At 36.9% G+C, this 20278-nt stretch overlaps 1 protein-coding gene across 1 annotated transcript in view; it reads left to right on the forward strand.

Moving 5' to 3' along the window:
- The window catches only part of LOC123508798 (endoplasmic reticulum membrane sensor NFE2L1-like), a 289801-nt gene extending 269800 nt beyond the window's left edge, over positions 1-20001 (forward strand). The window contains 11 exon segments of the mRNA XM_045262713.1: positions 200-327; positions 693-764; positions 1343-1439; positions 3260-3382; positions 3910-4029; positions 4248-4321; positions 4324-4411; positions 11792-11899; positions 12040-12230; positions 13727-13900; positions 14960-20001. Of these exon segments, the coding sequence (XP_045118648.1) occupies positions 200-327; positions 693-764; positions 1343-1439; positions 3260-3382; positions 3910-4029; positions 4248-4321; positions 4324-4411; positions 11792-11899; positions 12040-12230; positions 13727-13900; positions 14960-15121 (1337 nt within the window). The 3' untranslated portion in view covers positions 15122-20001.
- Positions 20002-20278: the final 277 nt, after the last annotated feature.

The following is a 20278-nucleotide window of genomic DNA, read 5'->3' on the forward strand; positions in this document are numbered from 1 at the left end:
TAAAACTCCATGTCATTTTAACTAGAGCCTATTCAAAGTAGTGTGGTTGTTGGCCGAAGTATTTCACAATATGGTCATCAGTGAATATTGTTTTGTTGCATTGGAGTCGTACAATTACTTACCTCCATCACTCTGTATAGCATAAAGTGAGATAACGGTAATGGTTCTTTATGGTAATTATTGCATTGTATCCTCACAGGTGCCTCAAGCCATCTGGTGACAAGCAGCATGAACCTCACCAACAGCTCCGATCTAGCTGGCAGTGACCACAGTCAGTATAAGATGGAAGCTACTACTACCCTTCCCTCAGAAATGATGTACTACCAGGTATGACAGGCAAACTTTTCCCTCTCATTTACATTTCATTATCCAAATCCAAAAAGATGAACAATGGTGCTATAAGACATTCATAAGCAGAAGTTGAGTAGCCTTCTTGATTTGCTTCCACTATGTTTTGCATTTTCCTTCAATCTTAAGTCCTCTTTTCCTGAGAATTTCTTAATGATGGCTATTAGATAGATTTTTCACTTAGATAAATGAGCAACAATTGGGATTTTTGCAATTCATGACTCTTTTGCTATGTTTTCCAAAAGACCTAAGATCAAAGAAGCACTGCATAGAATGGAAGGTAATTCTTATTACCAATGACTGTACAAATAATGTATAAACAACAGTCTTGTAACTCATTTCAGAACAGAAGTCTTGATGGCTTTGAGATGAATGACACCACAGACAGACTCATATCTGATGTTCTCTCAGCAGAGGTACACCACTAGTCATGATAGATGTGTTCAGATTCCCCTAAAACATCTTAACACCATGGCACATGTGAACCTGTACTGTGTGGACACACATTATATCAAACTATACACATTTTCTTTTTGCATTGAAAGAAAGACTTACACCACTTCCATATAACCTAAATTCATGAGTTTTAATGGACAATCAATATAGAATCCATCTGCACTGAATCCTACTATGTTCAGTTAGAACCAGATGGAAGTATTTCAGTGTGGTCAAGGAATAGATAACTTGGCCAAAAGAGGTATTACTGGCCCTAAAGTGTGAAGGAAACTTCTGACTCACAGCATGACATCATATTAGCATGTACAAATCAGACCCTAATAGCCATCACAGACTCATTGAGGGTGTGTGAAATACCAATGGTTTTGCACTTCTTGAGCTATTTACAGTGTGAAGACTAATCCTTTACTACCAAGTGAATTATCCATAGGGCACTACAGAAGGATCAGAATTCCTTTGTCACTGACATGAATATGTGACAACTTATAAGAGCATATTTGGTGATGGCAGTATAAATTTATGAATGATTACTTTTCAGAACACAAGTACAGAGATGAACCAGACAACAGATGGGCTCCTGTCATCCATCCTCAATGATGAGGCGTTGGGTCTGATGGAGATGGCCATGAGTGACTGTGAGTTGCTACCTCCCATTCCTTGTGCTACATTGTCCTCACCCTCACTGTCCTTATGTGTGTTTAGTCCCAACATTTGACATGGGGATACAAGTAAATTCACAAATTTGTAGTTTGAGTATAGTCATTAATGATGTCAGTGTTTTTGATTTCAGTGACTGCCTCATTAAACACCACTTACATCGCCCATTGCATTAACAACTGCTTTCTGTTAAAAATTCCAATTTATAACTCTTTAAACCTACAAAAAGATCATGATGTTGATAATTGTGGGATTACAATACATACCACCTAAACAACTGCAATACTCTTCATGTTGGGAATAGTAGTAAATAGTGGGTCATTTAATGAGATTTTGTTCATCTTTTCATTATTCATTTGTCTTGACTTTACTCCATATGCATCTGAAGGATTGCACCAGCCTGCATGTCAAACACCAATCCCAAATCCCATGCATTCATTATGTAACTTATCTAAACTTTCACCACCCCAGCTATTCTTCTCACCTGCACCATTCTGTATGTGATACCTCACCCTGTCTCCAATGATTGCATTCAACCATTTATTAGTTAACTGTTATGTTCTAAGCCTCAGCATTTGACAGGTTTCTGCATCATACCCACTCCATGAAGCAATCTTGCCACCAACCCTTCATATCCCACTGGGCAGTCAGAATCTTGTATTTTCAAAGTCCAACAGGCTGAAAAGTACATTAGTGGATTTAAATAAAAAGCTGGTTGGGAAGTACAAAGCATGGAAATAAAAGAAAAAAGTATATTTTATCAGATGCCTAAGATGATTGGTATGCCATCCTGCTCAGATCTCACTGAGAGACATCCTGTATGTAGTCCTGATTGACAGGCATGCCAATATTTTAAAGTTGTATATCACTGTGTGTAATGTTTACTCATCATTAGAGATATGACATTCTTTAAGGTGCTTGTTTAGAAATAGTCTTGATCCTTAGGCTGAGATTATTTAGTCTACACAGGCTTCCCTGATGAGTTCATATGTATCAGTGTCATTTTTACTCCCATCTACAAAATACGAGTAATACATGTGTGTTAAATGGCATAATATCACATTAATGTTAAGCACTATCATGGGCCTGCTGATCTGACCACTTACAGAATGAAGGAAACATGTTAGTAGATATCTGAATGTTTCTTATAACTTATCCCACATTAAATCACACGTATTTGATAAGATTAATCTATTTGCTGATTTACTGCAGCAAAAACTCTGATATCTGAGACACTTCTTCCCTGAACTATTTACCTCTAATACTCTTGTTGAGAACATAGCTAGTCCTCTCTTTTTACTTTCTCCAAGCTGTGGTAATCATTTTTTTCTTTTATGTTGATGTTATTAATCATTGCTTAACGTATGTTGCCAACTTGCATGAATGAACTAATGTTTTGTTGCTGATTTTGTCATCCGTTATGCTGTGTTGTATGATATTACATTTGTATGTCATCCCTTGCCTTTTTTAGAACAAAAATAATTGTTTTGTGTATGAGATTTCGCATGACTCCACTCCTTTGATCTCAAGCAGGAGTTTATATATGTTAATATCGTTAAACATAAAGTATATATAGTAGATAATGTAAGTTTTTTGTGGGGCTCACTTACTTATATGATTTTTACATTATCCTAAGTAACTCAAGTGTAGCATTTTGAAATCATAATGGGTGTTTTTATATTAGTTACTTGTTAACAGTTCAGTAAATTTGCCTTTAAATGTTGGGTTAAGATAAGGCAGAAGGTATCATGTCAAGCAGAGAGCATAACTACAGCATCAGTGTTATTGCCGGGCACAGCTGGGTGTGCGCTACCTCAGCTGAGTGGTGAGGATGGTGTGGACGTCTCCAGTGATTCAGCGGTGTCTTCCCTTAGTCCTGACGAGCCCTGGAGCTCACTCGACCACACTACACAGCCCTCAGGTACACACCCCTCACATACACTAACACCGCCGCCACACAGCTGCTGCACACAACAGCAGCCCACATCATGATAAAAAATAACACGTCACTTACTAAACAGTGTAGTACAGAAAGTGTGAAACCTGTTACATTTTTTTTAAATGTTAACTTTGAATTTTCACTATGTTCAAACTATTCAATAAAGTATATAAGGAAAGATATCCCAAGGAGTTACACATGTAGTGTAAAACAAAGTCAAATGAACTACTACTCCTCATTATGCAAGTTGGCAATCTATATTCTGAAATATGTATTCTGAGTAGGTATTGATTCTCCCTTCACTTGATCACATTACCACTCATCCTCTTGTACTTGACAGTTTCTCACACCTTTGCATCTATTCATTGGTGCAGGAAGCATTGCATGTCATGGGCATGTAGATGAAGGAAATATCACTCTTCTTAGCATCCTATATTCTACTATCCTTAATTAACCAGAAAAATAGAGACTGGAGCCACTAAGACATGAAAGCCAATTCTAACTCACAGATAGTGGTAATAGGAATCAGAGTGGAGACTACAACAACACTGGGAGCTATCGCTATGCTGCTGAGGATCCCCATCGCATGCCTCCAATTCCCCTCAAGAAACAACACATGTTTGGACGAGGTAAAAAAAAATACTTCTAAATAAATTTAAAATTATAACAACATATGTTTCAAAGATATAATCTAGTGAAATGGAATGTGACTGAAAGACAAGCCTCTTTTAAAGTGTTCAAGTTTTACCTACATGAAAAAGAACCTATTTAATTGCTGGAGGTTTTTATACAGAGAGAGAGAGAGAGAGAGAGAGAGAGAGAGATGGTACCTTTCTCTCCAATAAAGGTGGAGCAGGAGGCCTTGGAGGTGGAAGCAGCAGTGGGGTTGGTAACGTGGGTGGATATGGTAGTCATTACCCCAGCCCCCAAGTCTACCAGTGATGGAGGGAGCCACAGCCCTCGACCCAGCAGAGATGAAGTACTCTTGCACCATGGACTTTCGTTCACAAGGTAAGCACTTCATCATGATATAGTGAGTGGAAAGGAGATAAAAAATATTAGTGTGCAAGTGTATTAGTTGGACAGTCAAGCTTAACATGAATTACCTTTGTCATCAGATGAGGTTTTTTTTTTTTTTTTTTTTTTCTTTTTTTCTTCCTTTCTAGATGCTCCATTGTAGGGCATGACACAAATACCTATTAGTGAATGGAATTGTGTGCAGGATAAAATAAAAGTAGTACTTTATTTCCCTTAAATTTGGCGGTTACTTTCTTCATTTCCTGAGAAAGTAATTGGTGAAACCATAGAACATTAGAATGATAAAGTAAGCTCCCTCAATTCATATTTCCAGTTCATACAAGAAATGTTTAATGTACAGGAAATTGCTATCTGCTTCTGCAGCTCCTTCATTATGAGTATAATTTTCAGAGAATATGGACCGTACTGATCATGTACCATAGCAACTCCTTAATGTAGGGTTAATTAATATCTGCAAGAAATACACATTTCTTAAGGTTTGCCACTAATTTTCCTCCTCGTAGATGGGGTTTTTAACCCAGGATTAATAGTGAAATTCTATGAGGTATGACCATATAACCAAGTATTTTTATAAGTAGGAGTTATTGTGCGAGTCTAGGAAGTAAGAAGGGAAAGTGTGTTTAATCAAACTTTACTTCTCTTCTCAAGTAACTGAATCCTGGAATCCTAAGAGAGAGAGAGAGAGAGAGAGAGAGAGAGAGAGAGAGAGAGAGGGTTATGAAGGGAGGGGGCGGAAGTGAAGGGAAGACAATCTTTATTAGGATATGTCAGTTTGATACCTTGATTTTGAATTTTCAGTTTTCCACGGGCGTAGCCTCTCATGGATATTGCCATTCTATCTATGATGGCTTAATTGATATTCAGCTTTGTATAATTTTTTTGTGATTGAGATAAAATAAATAGAATAAATGGTGTGGATCCTATATCTAAGTAACACTGTTTTGACTCCTCAGTACTCAGTGTTTCATGTGCCGCGGTGTTGTTAAGTGGTGAGACAAGTTTTGGATTATTGCAATATATCCTTCGTATTGAGGTGACAGTGCCTTGATAGTTTGTAATATTTAATTATTTATCCCACGTTCACTCTGTTGTGAAGAAAAAGATCAATTATGCGTAACAAGCAGTGGGAATGACCAGAAAATGCAGCCAAGATGAAAGAAAACTTTTTTTTTAATTAGCACTGTGAAGACGAAAATGATTTGTGTAGTAGTTTGTGGCTCCTCGTTAAAGTAAGCTTCACTTTTTATACGTGGCTGAAGGTGTAAGGTAGGAGGACCATGGGCAGGGTGTAGTGGCGGTCCGGAGCAGACATCACTAGTAAACATAAATTACACTGATATAAATCAACGTTTCACTGCCACAAGTCTTCATTATGAAGACTAACCGCCCCTCCGGGACAAGATATCAGTGATCAACCTGAGCGGAAAATTAAAAACCCGGATGTAAACAAATGTTCATCTTAGGCCGCTCATATTTATCGGCCGCTATCTGCTTACCTTCCATTTATTACAAGCCAAACATGCCATAAGAAGGAGATACCAGCCTATGTTTTCATATCATCCCGTCAAATATATCCACCGTCGCCATGTGTCAGTGTGGTGAAGATTTTAAAGTGAGCATAGCGGTATCTGGCAACTGCTGGTGGCTCGGCCATCTTGGATCAGGTGCCTGTCTGACTCTGAAGCCAGGTTGGTTACACTTTTTTTTTTTTTTACGATATTTGAAAACCTTATACATCATCAGTTATTTTGGGGATTTAGGTTGGTTTTGTTGTTTCTAAATGATAGAAAGTAACCTGTTATGTGTTTTCTATACATGTGTTGCGTGGAATAGGTTGGTTTTGTGGGTGTTTTTATGTAAATATGTGTCTGGTTTCAGCATTTTTTTTTTCGTAACCTCCATTAGATTTTTTTTTTTTTATTGGAGTTTCTTGGAAAGATGTTATTGCTTCAAAAAATAATGACTTGTTAAATGTTTTACTTCCTGCATGAGTTAAACATGCAGACATTAAAGGGATCCTTAGTCCCGTTGAAAATATGAATGTTTACGTTTTTGAGTCAGTGTTATTATTATTAAGGCTATTAACTAAACGTAAAGTACTTGTGAAAGTATTTGTGTTCTTTAAAGCGAGTGTCTGAATTCCTACAAAATCAATCTTTGTAGGCTATATATTTAATGATATCAGTGTTTTAAAACATTCGAATTAATTTTTATTTCTACTAATCAGGCCTGAAGTGTTTTGTTATTGTTTATGAGAGTTAAAATATATGAGGAATTTAAGTATATAGAAAAATTAAGTGTACATGCAATATTTTAAAATTCGATTTTCAAAATGACGTCACGAGCTCCTGGCGGTGGAAGCTGTGTCTGTGGACCCCGTAACCCTCGCCTGCCCAGCTCTCTTGGCCATATTTACTATAAAATAAAAGGTTTTCAAGATCTGGGTATGTTTCTAGACGTAGATGTGTATTAATAGTGGTTAAAGAAGTGTGAGAAGTAAGAAGGAAAGGAGAAACAGAGGAAGATGAGAAATAAAGTAGGAAGAAAGCTGGTGCCTGGCTCTTTTCGTCATATTTAGCGTAATGTATAAGGTTTTCAATAGTCTGTGGATGTTTATAGGTCCAGATATATACTACTGGTTATAGCTGGAGTGGCAGGAGGAGGAAGGAAGGAGAATTAAAGGAAGAGAGGGAGGAATTTAGAAATAGGAGGAAGATGAAAGCTGGTGCCGGGCTCTCTTTTGCCATTTATTGTAATGTGGAAGGTTTTCAAGGTGTGTGCATGTGTTTCTAGTTTAGGGTGTGTACTAATAGTGGGAGAAGGAGCAAGGAAGAAAGAACATAAGAAGAGTGAGAGGAATAAAGGAGTAAAAGGGATGAAAGCCGGCGCCAGGCTCTTTTCGTCATATTTAGCGTAATCTAGGACGTTTTCAAGGAGTCTGCAAGTGTTTATGTGCAAGTGAGAACTAGTAGTGGGAGGAGGAGTAAGGAAAGGGAAATAGAGGAAGAAGAAGATAAATAAAGGAGGAGGAGGAAAGCCGGTGCCGGGCTCTCTTCGTCATATTTAGCGTAATATATAAGGTTTTCAATGGTCTGCAGGTGTTTCTATGTCCAGATGTGTAGTAGTAGTTGTAGCAGGAGTGGCAGGAGGAAGAAGGAAGGGGAAATAAAGGAAAAGAAAGAGGAATAAAGGAGTAGGAGGAAGATAAAAGCTGGTGCCGGGCTTTTTTCGTCATTTTAGCGTAATGTACAACGTTTAAGGTGTTTGCATATGTTTCAAGAGAGAGAGAGAGAGAGAGAGAATGTGTTCAATATATCTTGTTAATGCTATGCTATCCTTGTCAAAAACGTGACTGTGCAACAAGATGCTATATATTAGTAACCGATGTTATTGTTTTTCGTTGCACCCACATTCAAGCTGCTGATGATGTAGCGTTAATACCATCGGCATCATCAGTAGCTACTACTGCTGCTGCGATTTAATACATCTGAGAATTATTCTTTTTGAATTAAAAAGTGTGTTAGGGGGGTGCATGTGTGTTCGCGTAGTACGTGATAACAATACGTGAAACTGATCATCATAATTATAACTTTGTACTGTAGTAACTGTACGTACATTGGTTATTTTTATATCGCGGTTTTTTTTTTTTTTTTCTATAATAAAACTACTTTACATCATAATGAACCGAGGTTATTGTATTGGGGTCTCTTATTTGTCCTTATAATGAATGGAATTAAGTGTTATTGTGTGATGTTATGTTCAGTGCTTACTGTAACAAACACATATCACAAGCTGTTAACGTAACGTTGTGGGTTGAATAAGAAGACTCTCTCTCTCTCTCTCTCTCTCTCTCTCTCTCTCTCTCTCTCTCTCTCTCTCTCCACTGGAAACTACATTGCACCATCGCGAGTCCGCGACTGTCTGACTGCATTTATGAGGCGATGGTACAAGAAAATTGGGTTTTCGAAAATGTGTTCGCGTTTCTAGGAAAACTTTTACTGTACCAATAATAGGAATACGAGATGTGAAAGTAATAATTTATGTAGCCTTTGAAAATAGTTAATGTTAATTAACAAAACGTTTGAAAATACGGCTTTGACAGTATGTAACTATTCAGTTACGTAAATCTGTAGTGAAACCCTGTTCCCGCATCAGTTCCCAGGCGTGCAGAGAAGGGATGCTTGCGAGAGAGGCTTGCAGCGCCACGGTCTGGGTTTACTAACTTGCCAAGTGAGGATGACTCAGTAACAGTGTGGTTGTCGAGGCCACTGCCAGGCGGCGCCACCTCGCTGCACCACCACTTACCACCATCGTTACACTTTGCTGATATCTTTATTGTCACACGTAAAACATTACAAACATACATCCATTTTAATTCAAACCACCTTTGTATCTCCTTGCACGTAAAGAATAAGGTACTTTTGGGACGGAAATACTGGTGTTATTAGATGACGTAATAAGAGTATCTGGTAGCTGACGGTGTCGAGTGAAGGTAAACATTAACAGTGTGACGGCGGCTGTGTGGTGGTGGACTGGTGGTGGCGGTGATTGTGGTGTGAGTCCTGAGACTGTGCTGGTCTGCAGGAACACTGCACCTGGAACTGTATTAGTGTGACATTAGTGCAGCGTGATATGTATGGAGGATGAGTGGATGCTGATGGGGGAAGGAGAGGAGAAGGAATCTGGAGGACTGGAACAGGGCTGCTTTGCCTTATAAATAACCTTGTCTGGCGCGGCGGTGTGTCTGTCTGTCTGTCTGCTGGCAAATTGCTGCTGCTTCACGCATTGTACCATACACTCACTCTTACGTATTCTGTTGTATTCAAGGTGTTTTTAGTACTTTCTCCTTGTAATAGGATCCGCAGTGATTAGATGAAAAGTAATTTTGTAGGGACGTTGTTGTCAAGATAAATAGCACTTTTTTTTTTACTCCTGGAAAGAAGTACTATACATTGCTCAAAGTTTGCTGTGGCTTGTTTTAGCAGGTCTGGGAGTGCGGGATTAGAAAAAAAAATAAATAAGGGAATAATAAAATCCCGTCTCAGCAAACATTGAAATAGATTGGTACTACGTGTATAAAGCAGTGCGGCATTAGTCTGCCATGGGAAGCAAGGTGGTGTACATTTATTGATTTAAATGTAGGGAGGCAAGGGATCAGTTGTGTGTGAAGTGTGATGATGCCGTGAGTGGATGGCCAGGATGGGCGGCAGTGATGACAGCCCACCTGCCGTTGGACAGATACAGGTGCGGGACTCTTTCAGTTTTTTCAACACCTTTGCTAAATTAGTCCCAGGTAAATATAATTCAGGACTTTTATGCTTGTTTTCTTAAGTATATATATATATATATATATATATATATATATATATATATATATATATATATATATATATATATATAATAGTTATTACAGTACAGTGGGTGATTGAGGATGACATCCATAGTGTATGTAGTCTTTCATGAAACCATAAGAACCGGTGGTTAATTGTTTCACCATTCATATGTAGTTTGTAGCTATATGTAATTTGCTACCACCAATCTTGAAGAGGCATCCATGTCTGAAATGCGTGACCTCAAGGCTTTGTCTACCTCAGACAAGCAGAGACTATGCCAGGGTACTGGTGATGCTGAGGTGAAGGTGCTGCTAGTGCTTTTCATGTACTCTCATTATCTCTGCTAAACCACATTAACAATTCTCATTTTGACAAGGCCTTGATGTTACTGTTTATTTTCCAGTTGATGCATTTTGTGGCTACATGGACTAGCCTGTATAATCAGATTCCACATACTTAAAATAAGAGTAACTAATGCATAACATGGTTGATTGCAACTTTTTTAAATGCACAGTATATATTCTTCAGTTTTTTATTATATTCTTAAAACTTTATTTCGAGAGGGAGAGAGAGAGAGAGAGAACCATTATACAGTAGAGCAGGTTCACATATTAAAGAATTAATAACTTCATTTTCTTTCTGTGGCACTTACCAAGTTTTGCTGTGTGAGACCTTACATGCACAAGATAACACAAGTTACTGAATGGTTATATTCGAGTACTACTCAAAGTAGTATGGTCTTTACAGCAGTCTAGAGACTCTCTCTCTCTCTCTCTCTCTCTCTCTCTCTCTCTCTCTCTCTCTCTCTCTCTCTCTCTCTCTCTCTCTCTCTCTCTCTCTCTCTCTCTCTCTCTCTCTCTCTCTCTCTCTCTCTCTCTCTCTCAGTAAGGAGTAAGCTGGTTATGTTTCCTTATCTTGAGATGCATTAGCATACAAAGGAGTTTTTTTTACAAATGGTGCTTTGTTCATGTTACAATACAATGGAACAAAACACTATTACTGTGGCTGGATATTACTGGATGTTTTACTTAACTACACTGGTACTTCTGCTTATCTATTAAGTAGTATTATGTCTGCTACCTGATAGTAAGACAAACATTCCAGAGTGGTGGTAATCATTGTTGAACCAGTTATGTAGAGGCAGGGAAAAGTTGATAGTAAACCACAAGCAATCATTTAATTTTATGACAAGAATCGGTCACAGAATTGGCACTAGCATATAAGAATCAATGCATGTTTTTGTTGTACTGTATTTTGTGTGTGTGTGTGTGTGTGTGTGTGTGTGTGTGTGTGCACCCTGACATATTGTTTAGATCAGGGGTTCTCAACCTTTTTAATCTTATGTACCCCTCGAAGTCTTTCAGTATTGATCACGTACCCCTTACCCACAATGCAGCATCAGGAATGGTAACAATAAATGCATGGTTTATTGACAGTTTATTAAATTTAGATTGTGTTATATATGTGGAGCAGACAAAATTTTTAATTAATATTAGTGTGTTTCTATGAGGTAGTGATGATAGGAACTGGTACCTCACAGGGAGACACTATATGTGACTAACATGCAATACATTTACCAAAAAGGAACTACATCAGACAATTTTCGATCATTATGGCAGTGAACTAGTGTTGCTTGCAGCTAGTTCCAACGTGTAACTAGTAACAGTGATAAATAAGTCACTGTGTGTGTGTGAATAATGTATAAAATAATAAATCAGAACAAATATTATAGGTTTGCAAGGTTGTGTGGCAACTGTAATCCAAGAGAGCTTTCTTTCAAGTGATATAACTCCAAGAGTTTTCTTGTTAACGTTGTTAACGTGTCCTGGTTCTAGTGAAGGACACATCCAGCCTAGGACATGTAGGCCACATTGTATACTACAAAAAATTTGCAGCTATTGAAAACTGAAGCATTTTGAGAAACCTGCCTCGTACCCTCAAAATTCCTCTCACGTACCCCAGGTTGAGAACCCCTAGTTTAGATGGTACCTTGCTATATTAGGTACTTCTTGTGTTGCAGAAGTGTCAGGGTCTTCTGTGGAGCATGTGCAACACAACCACACCTACCACATGTCCCCAGAGGGACCATCAGGCCTGTCACGACCCACCTCCAGGGACAAACAGAAAAGTAAGCGGTCTACTATTACACATGTGTATATATGCTTATGTATAGAACATATATCAATTTGCTTTCGTGGTTGAAGAGGCATTAGCTACATGGTTTGTATATACATCTACATGTGATGATATAATTTGTTTACTTGACAGATCGGAAAAACGAGAGCGAACGCACCCTGTCCAGAGATGAAAAGCGAGCCCGGGCCATGAACCTTCCCATCACCTGTGACGACATCATCAACCTGCCGATGGACGAGTTCAATGAGCGCATTTCCAAGTATGACTTGACAGAGGCACAGCTCTCGCTTATCAGAGACATCCGGCGCCGTGGCAAAAACAAGGTGTGTGTTAACTCTTATTTTATTTATACATACCTTATACTTTTTTCAATGTAAGGTCTTTGTGCAGGAAAATGTGCTTGTCACTTAAATGATGGAACTTAAACATTAAAAAGTAATCATATATATATATATATATATATATATATATATATATATATATATATATATATATATATATATACACACAGGGTGGGGCAAATCAAATGCCCGAGTTTTGATAGGCTATTAGGAAAAGTAAAACAACACTTACAGAATTATTTGTTGTTTTATTCTAATCAGTATACAGTGCTGTTTGTGTGATCACTTTTTGAAGATGGCATCGGGAAGATGTGGTCATCTGTAGCGATGCACTGTTGAAAGCGATGTCTGAAGTTTTCGGCTGCTCTTCGGCACATTTCAAGGGGTATTGCAGCGATTTCCTCCCAAATTCGTATCTTCAATTCTTCCAAATTGTCTGGCCGACTTCACCGCTCCATTCCCCTAAAGTTACTGTTTGGTATGCAGTTTCCAAATTTGGGGTAATTGGACCTTATTTCTTTGAGGAGGATGGAAGATCTGTCACCATCAACTCTCAACGTTATCTTGCGATGTTGGAAGACTTTTTTGGACCGAAATTGGAAGAATTAAGTGAGGAAACAAATCTGGGAGACAGCTGGTTCCAACAAGATGGAGCAACAGCTCACACTGCTCAAGTTGCAATGGTCAAATTGCGACAGATGTTCCTGGCACGCCTCGTCTCTCGGAGGGGTGATGTCGAGTGGCCCCCCAGCTCACTTGATTTGAGCATTTGCTACTTTTTCCCATGGGGATATCTCAAGGAGAAAGTGTTCAGAAGTCGGCCACACAATTTGGAAGAATTGAAGATGCGAATTCGGGAGGAAATCGCTGCAATACCCCTTCAGATGTACCAAAGAGCAGCCGAAAACTTCAGACACCGCCTTCAACAGTGCATCGCTACAGATGGCCACCATCTTCCTGATGCCATCTTCAAAAAGTGATCACACAAACAGCACTGTATACTGATTAGAATAAAACTACAAATAATTCTGTAAGTGTTGTTTTACTTTTCCTAATAGTCTATCAAAACTCGGGCATTTGATTTGCCCCACCATGTGTGTATATATATATATATATATATATATATATATATATATATAGATATAGATATAGATATATATATATATATATATATATATATTATTTATTTATTTTTTTATTTATTTTTTTTTTTTTTTGCCAAATCTTTGATTGGATGCTTGCTTTCACATAACAGAGAAGATGTTATACCAATTGGTAAAAAAAAATCAGATTACTTGAAAAGGATGTTATACTGTTTCTTTATAATATAGAAATACATGTTTACTTATGATACAACATTAGTTTATTCATGATACACAACAATAGTTTGAAGATTATGGGCACACATTACACAATGATGCATTTGATTAAGGTGTTTTGTTGACTTGCATCTGACAGTTCATTTTTGCATTGGTAAGGTTGCAGCCCAGAACTGCCGGAAGCGTAAGCTGGACCAAATTCTACACCTGGCTGATGAGGTGAAGGCCATTCAAAGTCGCAAGAATGATCTCTACAAGGAGTACGAGTACCTAAACCTTGAACGGAACCGCATCAAGAACAAGTTTTCTTTATTGTATCGGCACATATTCCAGGTATGGCACCTCATTGTATTAACTCTTCATCCTTCATTCATTCTTAGCATGTTGATATTGATATTTTCTGTACCTTTCTATTGTTGTTATCATTATTATTATTATTATTATTATCATTATTATTATCATTATTATTATCATTATTATTATTTTTACTTTTATTATAAGCATTGAGCAGTATACTGAAATGGAAAAGATGATGATAATAATATATCTACTCTATTAAGTCAATTTGGGCACACAAACTGAATTTAGTTGCATAGCAGTTACTTTAAAAAATAAATGTTATACTAGATAGAACAGAAATGTCCTAGAATTACATCAAATTGCATTACAATTGGTAAAAATATTTGAAATTTTAGTCAAGTAAAAACTGACGGAGGAGGTGAAGAAAAAGATGTTTAAGATTGCAAAGCATATGATGAAGAAGGAAAGGAAGAATGTAGTGTGGGCAAAGTTTATAAAAGATGAGCAAGGTGAAATCAAGATGGATTTGGAAAAGTGGAGTGGGAGGGTGGTGGGGGTTCTGAGAGCATGTGGTCATGGAATGTTGCAATATTTGGTTGGGTTAGAAGTGTGGTCTCAGAGAGTTGGGAGTGAGATTCAGAAAAGGAAGATTTGGCTTATTTGGGCATTTTAGGAGGTCAGGAGAAGACAGTACAGCAAAGGTGGAGGAAAATATGGAGGTTGATGGAAGGAGACCAGCAGGAGGACCTAAGAAGACATGGAGGAAGTGTATTCACCACATGATTGATTTGGTGTGAGTGATTGAGGAGCTTGCACAAGTCAGAAGACAGTAGAGGAGAGATATCACATATCCAACCCAGCTGTGACGGGAAAAAAAAGATGTTAAATGATAAAGAAGATAAAGTAGAAATCAAGTAAAAACTAAGAATTAAAAAGTATCATCAGTCTTTTTTAGTGAGGGCTAGCACAGTGATATGAATTAACACTGACTAATGATGATGGAAGGACTTAGATTTTAGAACCAAATCCATAAAATGCATATGTAGAGGCATTGTAGGAAAACAGAGACATAGCATTACTCTTGTGTTGCAGAGTCTCCGGGATCCTGATGGGAATCCATACTCACCACACGAATACTCACTGCAGCAGTCAGCAGATGGCAGTATCCTCCTTGTGCCACGTTCCTCACCAGGTCACTCAGTGGATCCCAATTCTGGTAATAAACAAAGAGGCAAGGATGATGCCAAGCAGTGAATTTTGCCTTGGTAGACAAATATGCGTTAGTACCATTTTTCCCAAACTCCGTACTTCTCTACCTCAGTGAAACTCAAACTGAGTCTGAAATACCACTCCGTGACATTAAGATCATTTGACAAAAGTTTATTATTTCCTTTCTGTTCTTTATTTCTGTATGTAGAGGCAGTTATTGTCAAAACAATTAGTCTGGAGATGGTTTTAGATGTTTTGGTGTACACTGTGTAGAGCGTCTTCTATCTAGTGAGTTATAGCTTATTGAGCATCAAGTTTAAGTTATGCCTTTGTTGTGCATTGCTAAGGAACTTGTGTCTAGACTATAGCAAACTTGATGGAAATAGCAAGACTACTTGGTAGTTATGTCCCCCAGTTTACAAAGGCTGTGATGAGAACTCATGAGTGAAGCACTTTTATGTATAGATCATGTTGTATTATAGTTTTGTATGTTTTACATTGCTGTCTTCATATCCATTTGGCATCAATGTATGATTTGATATTCAAAAATTTGTAGTTATCCTTGATACCTCTTCAGAGAAATAAGTTGCCCTCAGCTATTTTTAATCATAACACCATTGCTGTATATCAGTTCTTTAAAGGGATGGGCAAGTGTAATTTGAAATTATATGAGTTCCTTTTGAGGCATTGAATGTAGGAGGGGCGTAGACACCAGGATTACTATTTTGAGTCATTCTTCGTCTATAGTTTTTAGTTAAATACACTATTTTATGAAAGAAAAAATGGAAATGAATATACTTAAAGATAAGCTTGCCTTTTTAGGCCTATGCAACATTACAAATGAGTTTTGAACTTTGTTAGAATATAACCTTGCAGCAGTTACGTAACTGTAATAGAAGTTTCAACGTCCTCTGTCTCAACACAAATTTCTATGCATTTATAAGATATAAATTTCATACAGTTATCCATTGGTAAAAAGACAGAATAATCATGTACATAACATGCATGTTGGTATTAACTAGAAAGAAATGAGTTTTGATTTTTTTAAAGTCACTACAGTACTTACATAGCTGGAGGGTGATCAGGATTATGGATCCTGCAGCAAAGAAAAGCATGTGCTCCTGGAATGAGAATATTGTGGAAACTAAAGCTTGACGCTCAACATATGATGCGTGTGATTGGCAGAGTGTGTGCTGCTAACACACCGTGGTTATAAAGTGTGCTCACTGGCTGGCCATTTACATCCCACCAATTGCCAATACCAGAATTGAGAGTAGGTTGGAGGGATGAAAAGTAACTGACTGTAGGACTTGATGTAAATGAAATGGCAACTCATTTCACTTGAAATTATTAAAAATCTGGTAAAGGAGAGATCTGGCAACAATCTTCCACTTGTACCTCAGTGGCAATTTTTGGTGGTTACGCCCCTATTGCATTTAACGCCTCTTATGAAATAGGGAGGAAACGTGACTTTGAGGAATCCCTAACATGAAATGATCTCAGCTTGACTTGCAAAATTTCACATTTACATATTGTGATCACTAGCAGTGTCTAGGGCTGGTGTGTTCCCTCTGGCTTAAGTACTGAGGCTTTGGATCGCTTGAATTTTTCACTTCAACATTCAAGCTGATGTTTTATAAGTCATGTAATAGTTCTCAGGTAAAAAAAAAAAAAAAAAACATAAGTTGACGTTGACTTGTTAATCACATTACAATCAATGAAAAACACTATGACCTGCTTCACTACCTTTGACAGCCTGTTGTGCTACAGAGACTGTAACCTAAAGTGTACGTACATGATTTATAAACGTTACCAAGAATCAAATAATGAGGTTATGCACCCCACCATTTTGCTTGAAAGAGTAAAAGTGAATATGGTAAAAATAAGTACAAGAATATTATTTAAAGCAAGTATTTTTTGAGGTTTAGAACATGCTTGTGGTATTTGGACTCACTCCATGTGTTTGTATGAAGTTCACTATTCAAAACCATATATTATAATTTTGCTATGATTAAGTTAGATTTTTATAAACTTTATGGTAGCATGCCTTTCTGTTATCTAGAAAGGAGGATATATATATATATATATATATATATATATATATATATATATATATATATATATATATATATATATATATATATATATATAAATCAGTCCATTGCCATGAAGCTTTATATATACTACATACATATATATATGTACACACACACACACACACACACACACACACACACACACACACACACACACACACACACACACACACACACACACACACACCAAGAAGAGTGCAAATACTAATATAAGAGAGGATGCACTGTTCTGCAACTGCAGGTCTATGCTGCTTGGTACCAACATTGTTGCACTTTATAACCATAATACCTCCTAACAGATAACTGCCTGAAAATGTAGTCACTGTAGTATATATTAGAATTTTTAAATTCTTTCAATTGATCTATGTGGCCTTGCAGCATCTTCTAGATGTAGATGCAGATCATTTCTTTTTATTGTAATTACAATTGAGAGGTTAAATTTCCTTTAATAGTAATTTTAGAAATACTTTTTCTAAAGCCTGTACATGAAATGTCAATACGTATATATTTACTTGGTTAATGATGGGTTTTATAAATGGCAATTAGTTTGGGACTTGTGGTCTAAACTTCCCAAACCTATTGAATGAATAGTTATATATTCATATAGGGTAACTTAATCAATTCTGGATATGATAAACATGCATAGGTTTTGAAGTTTGCAAGTGAATTAAAGGAAGCTTATCCCCATTCACTATCTGTGGTTTATAAAAGTGTGTGTAGTTATGATAAAACTCATTCATGATAAGTCTATGGTTGCTGCTTCAGTAATCTGTTTTAACCATAGTTTAGGTAAATGGATAACAAATACGCCAAAATATAGAAATTTCATGATTACATTTGTTAGAGCAGAGTGAACGGTTATTACTTGTTGTGTTGTAAATCACAATTAGCTATCTGTTGGATAGAATGATGAATTCTTCTGAACTGCCTGTGCATTAGTTTTATTGTTAAATTTGATTTTCAGTATCTGAAATTAAATACAATAACTTCTCACCTTGTCTGAATTTGTAGTGGAGAATTTCATCAGGAAATTGGAGTGTATTAATATGAGTGGCTCCATGAACACAAACCACTGGGTAGCTCTAGTGACTGTGTAGGACTGGTGGTCGTGTAGTCAGGAGCTCAGTTCAGTCTTGGCATGGAGTCTGTCTGGGTAATGTGACTTTTGTTGCTTGGATTGACTCTGTGTGGGTCATGTGACCTCCATTGCCTGACTCTTGGGATTCTATTGAAAATAAGTGTAACTGTACTTTTAATACTGAATGAGCCTTTATCATAAGTTAAGCATACATATATACATGTTATTTGATGTATGTATACAGCATAATGATACATGTATAGATGATCTTGCTTGCACACATCCACCAAAGTGTACATACAGATCCTGCTACAATACACATACATTTGAAGTGTGTGTGTCATTATAGAACACAATGCACATGTATATATTCCCACCACATTCATTTGATCTATGCATTTTCACGGTCTTAACAGACACACATTTTATCATCATGTCTCAAGGAGCTTGGAAGGGTATTATTTTATTGGGAGACCAGCACAAACACACCCCCTTTCAGTCCATTATGGTGGTATACTTGACAGTGCTCACACCTTTCCTCCTGGTTGAATGTTGTGTACATAGATATAATACATTACTTTTACTACTATATGAAGATGATGAATGGTAGCATCCGTGATTATTGCCTACTGTGACTATTCCCTTTTTACTGTGAGCATGGAAGTGAAGACAGATGGATTACTGTGGTGAATGAATAGTTACAAAGATTTGATTGGTCAGTGTTCTAAGTTAACTTCCAGTTTAACTTTTGTCTAGGGATAAACTTTATCACAGCTGCTTTCCTGTTTCTAATGACTAAAGTAAACATTTCATGTGTTACTTTTGTATATCATGTAGAATTAACTTGAAATTTGTAAAATTATTGAGTGACTAATGCCTTGCATTGCTTATATTGCAAAAATAAAACTAACTGCCTAACTAAATTATGTCAGTGAAGTAAATTGTATGATATTTAGATATGATTTGAATCAAGTTTTAGGTATTATATCAGATAAGTCTTTCCAGTTTTTAACTTATCTATTTATATCTTTGCAAAAACTAATCTATGAAGTAAAAGATAGTTTGGTTTCATCAGATATCAGTGTGCCTCCAGTGAGATTTGGACCAGCATGACACACCAAATTCATCATATTAACAACAGTAGTTCACTGAAGTTTTTCAGTCAGTGCTATAAATAGCATATGAATTATGAAGTTTGTTGGTGTTGATTACATCACTGTCAAGGTTAATTGGTTCTGGTGGAATTTCAGATATAGTAATTCATATGTCAGAAGTTACAATACAAGGTTACTCCAGTATGTGATTTCCCTTTCACTAATAAATCTTAAGTTAATAAAGTAATGGCTATTCTGTTAGTGGGTAAGGCTTTCTTTACTGCATGTTGAGACCAAGTACATAAGCATACTTTACAAATTCCAATCTAAATTTTAAGGTATGCCAATTTTTGCAACTAAATCTTTGACTTGTATACAAGGTCCACTTTATTTGAGTTTGTTCTTCACATTACTTTTATATCAATTATGGATGCCTTGTATAGTTTTTTGCCAAGTGGACCAGAAACTGGTGACTGCTTCCTTGGTTTCACCTCTTTTGAGATGTAAATAATGTGTTTCCACCTTGACCATGGATTAAGTGTTTTATTTGTTGAAATGTCTGAATGATTGCTGAAGGAGAAGACTGAATCAGAAAACTGCAAGAGCTTGTATTTTTATGTATGATATGGAAAGTGTTTTTAATAAAACATAAGTAGATTCCAGTCTTTCATTGTCTTTGTATGGTGATCTTGATTCAGCTAAAAAAGTGAGTCATTGCTGTACTCTTGCTGCCACCCAGATTTCTCTTCTTGAGTGACTTATAGGTTTTCAAGGGTATTTACATGGCCTCTATTCTCTGCAACTTTATCTTGTTCCTTCTCTGACGTTCTATTGCTGCTGTGGTAGATGGCCACTGTTCTTCTGAATCTGTTAACAGTGGATTCTGTCACCTGCTATCTTCCTTTAATCCATCATTGTTCTAAACCAAATTTTT

This window comes from Portunus trituberculatus, chromosome 25, assembly GCF_017591435.1.
Source record: "Portunus trituberculatus isolate SZX2019 chromosome 25, ASM1759143v1, whole genome shotgun sequence".
Lineage (NCBI taxonomy): Eukaryota > Metazoa > Arthropoda > Malacostraca > Decapoda > Portunidae > Portunus > Portunus trituberculatus.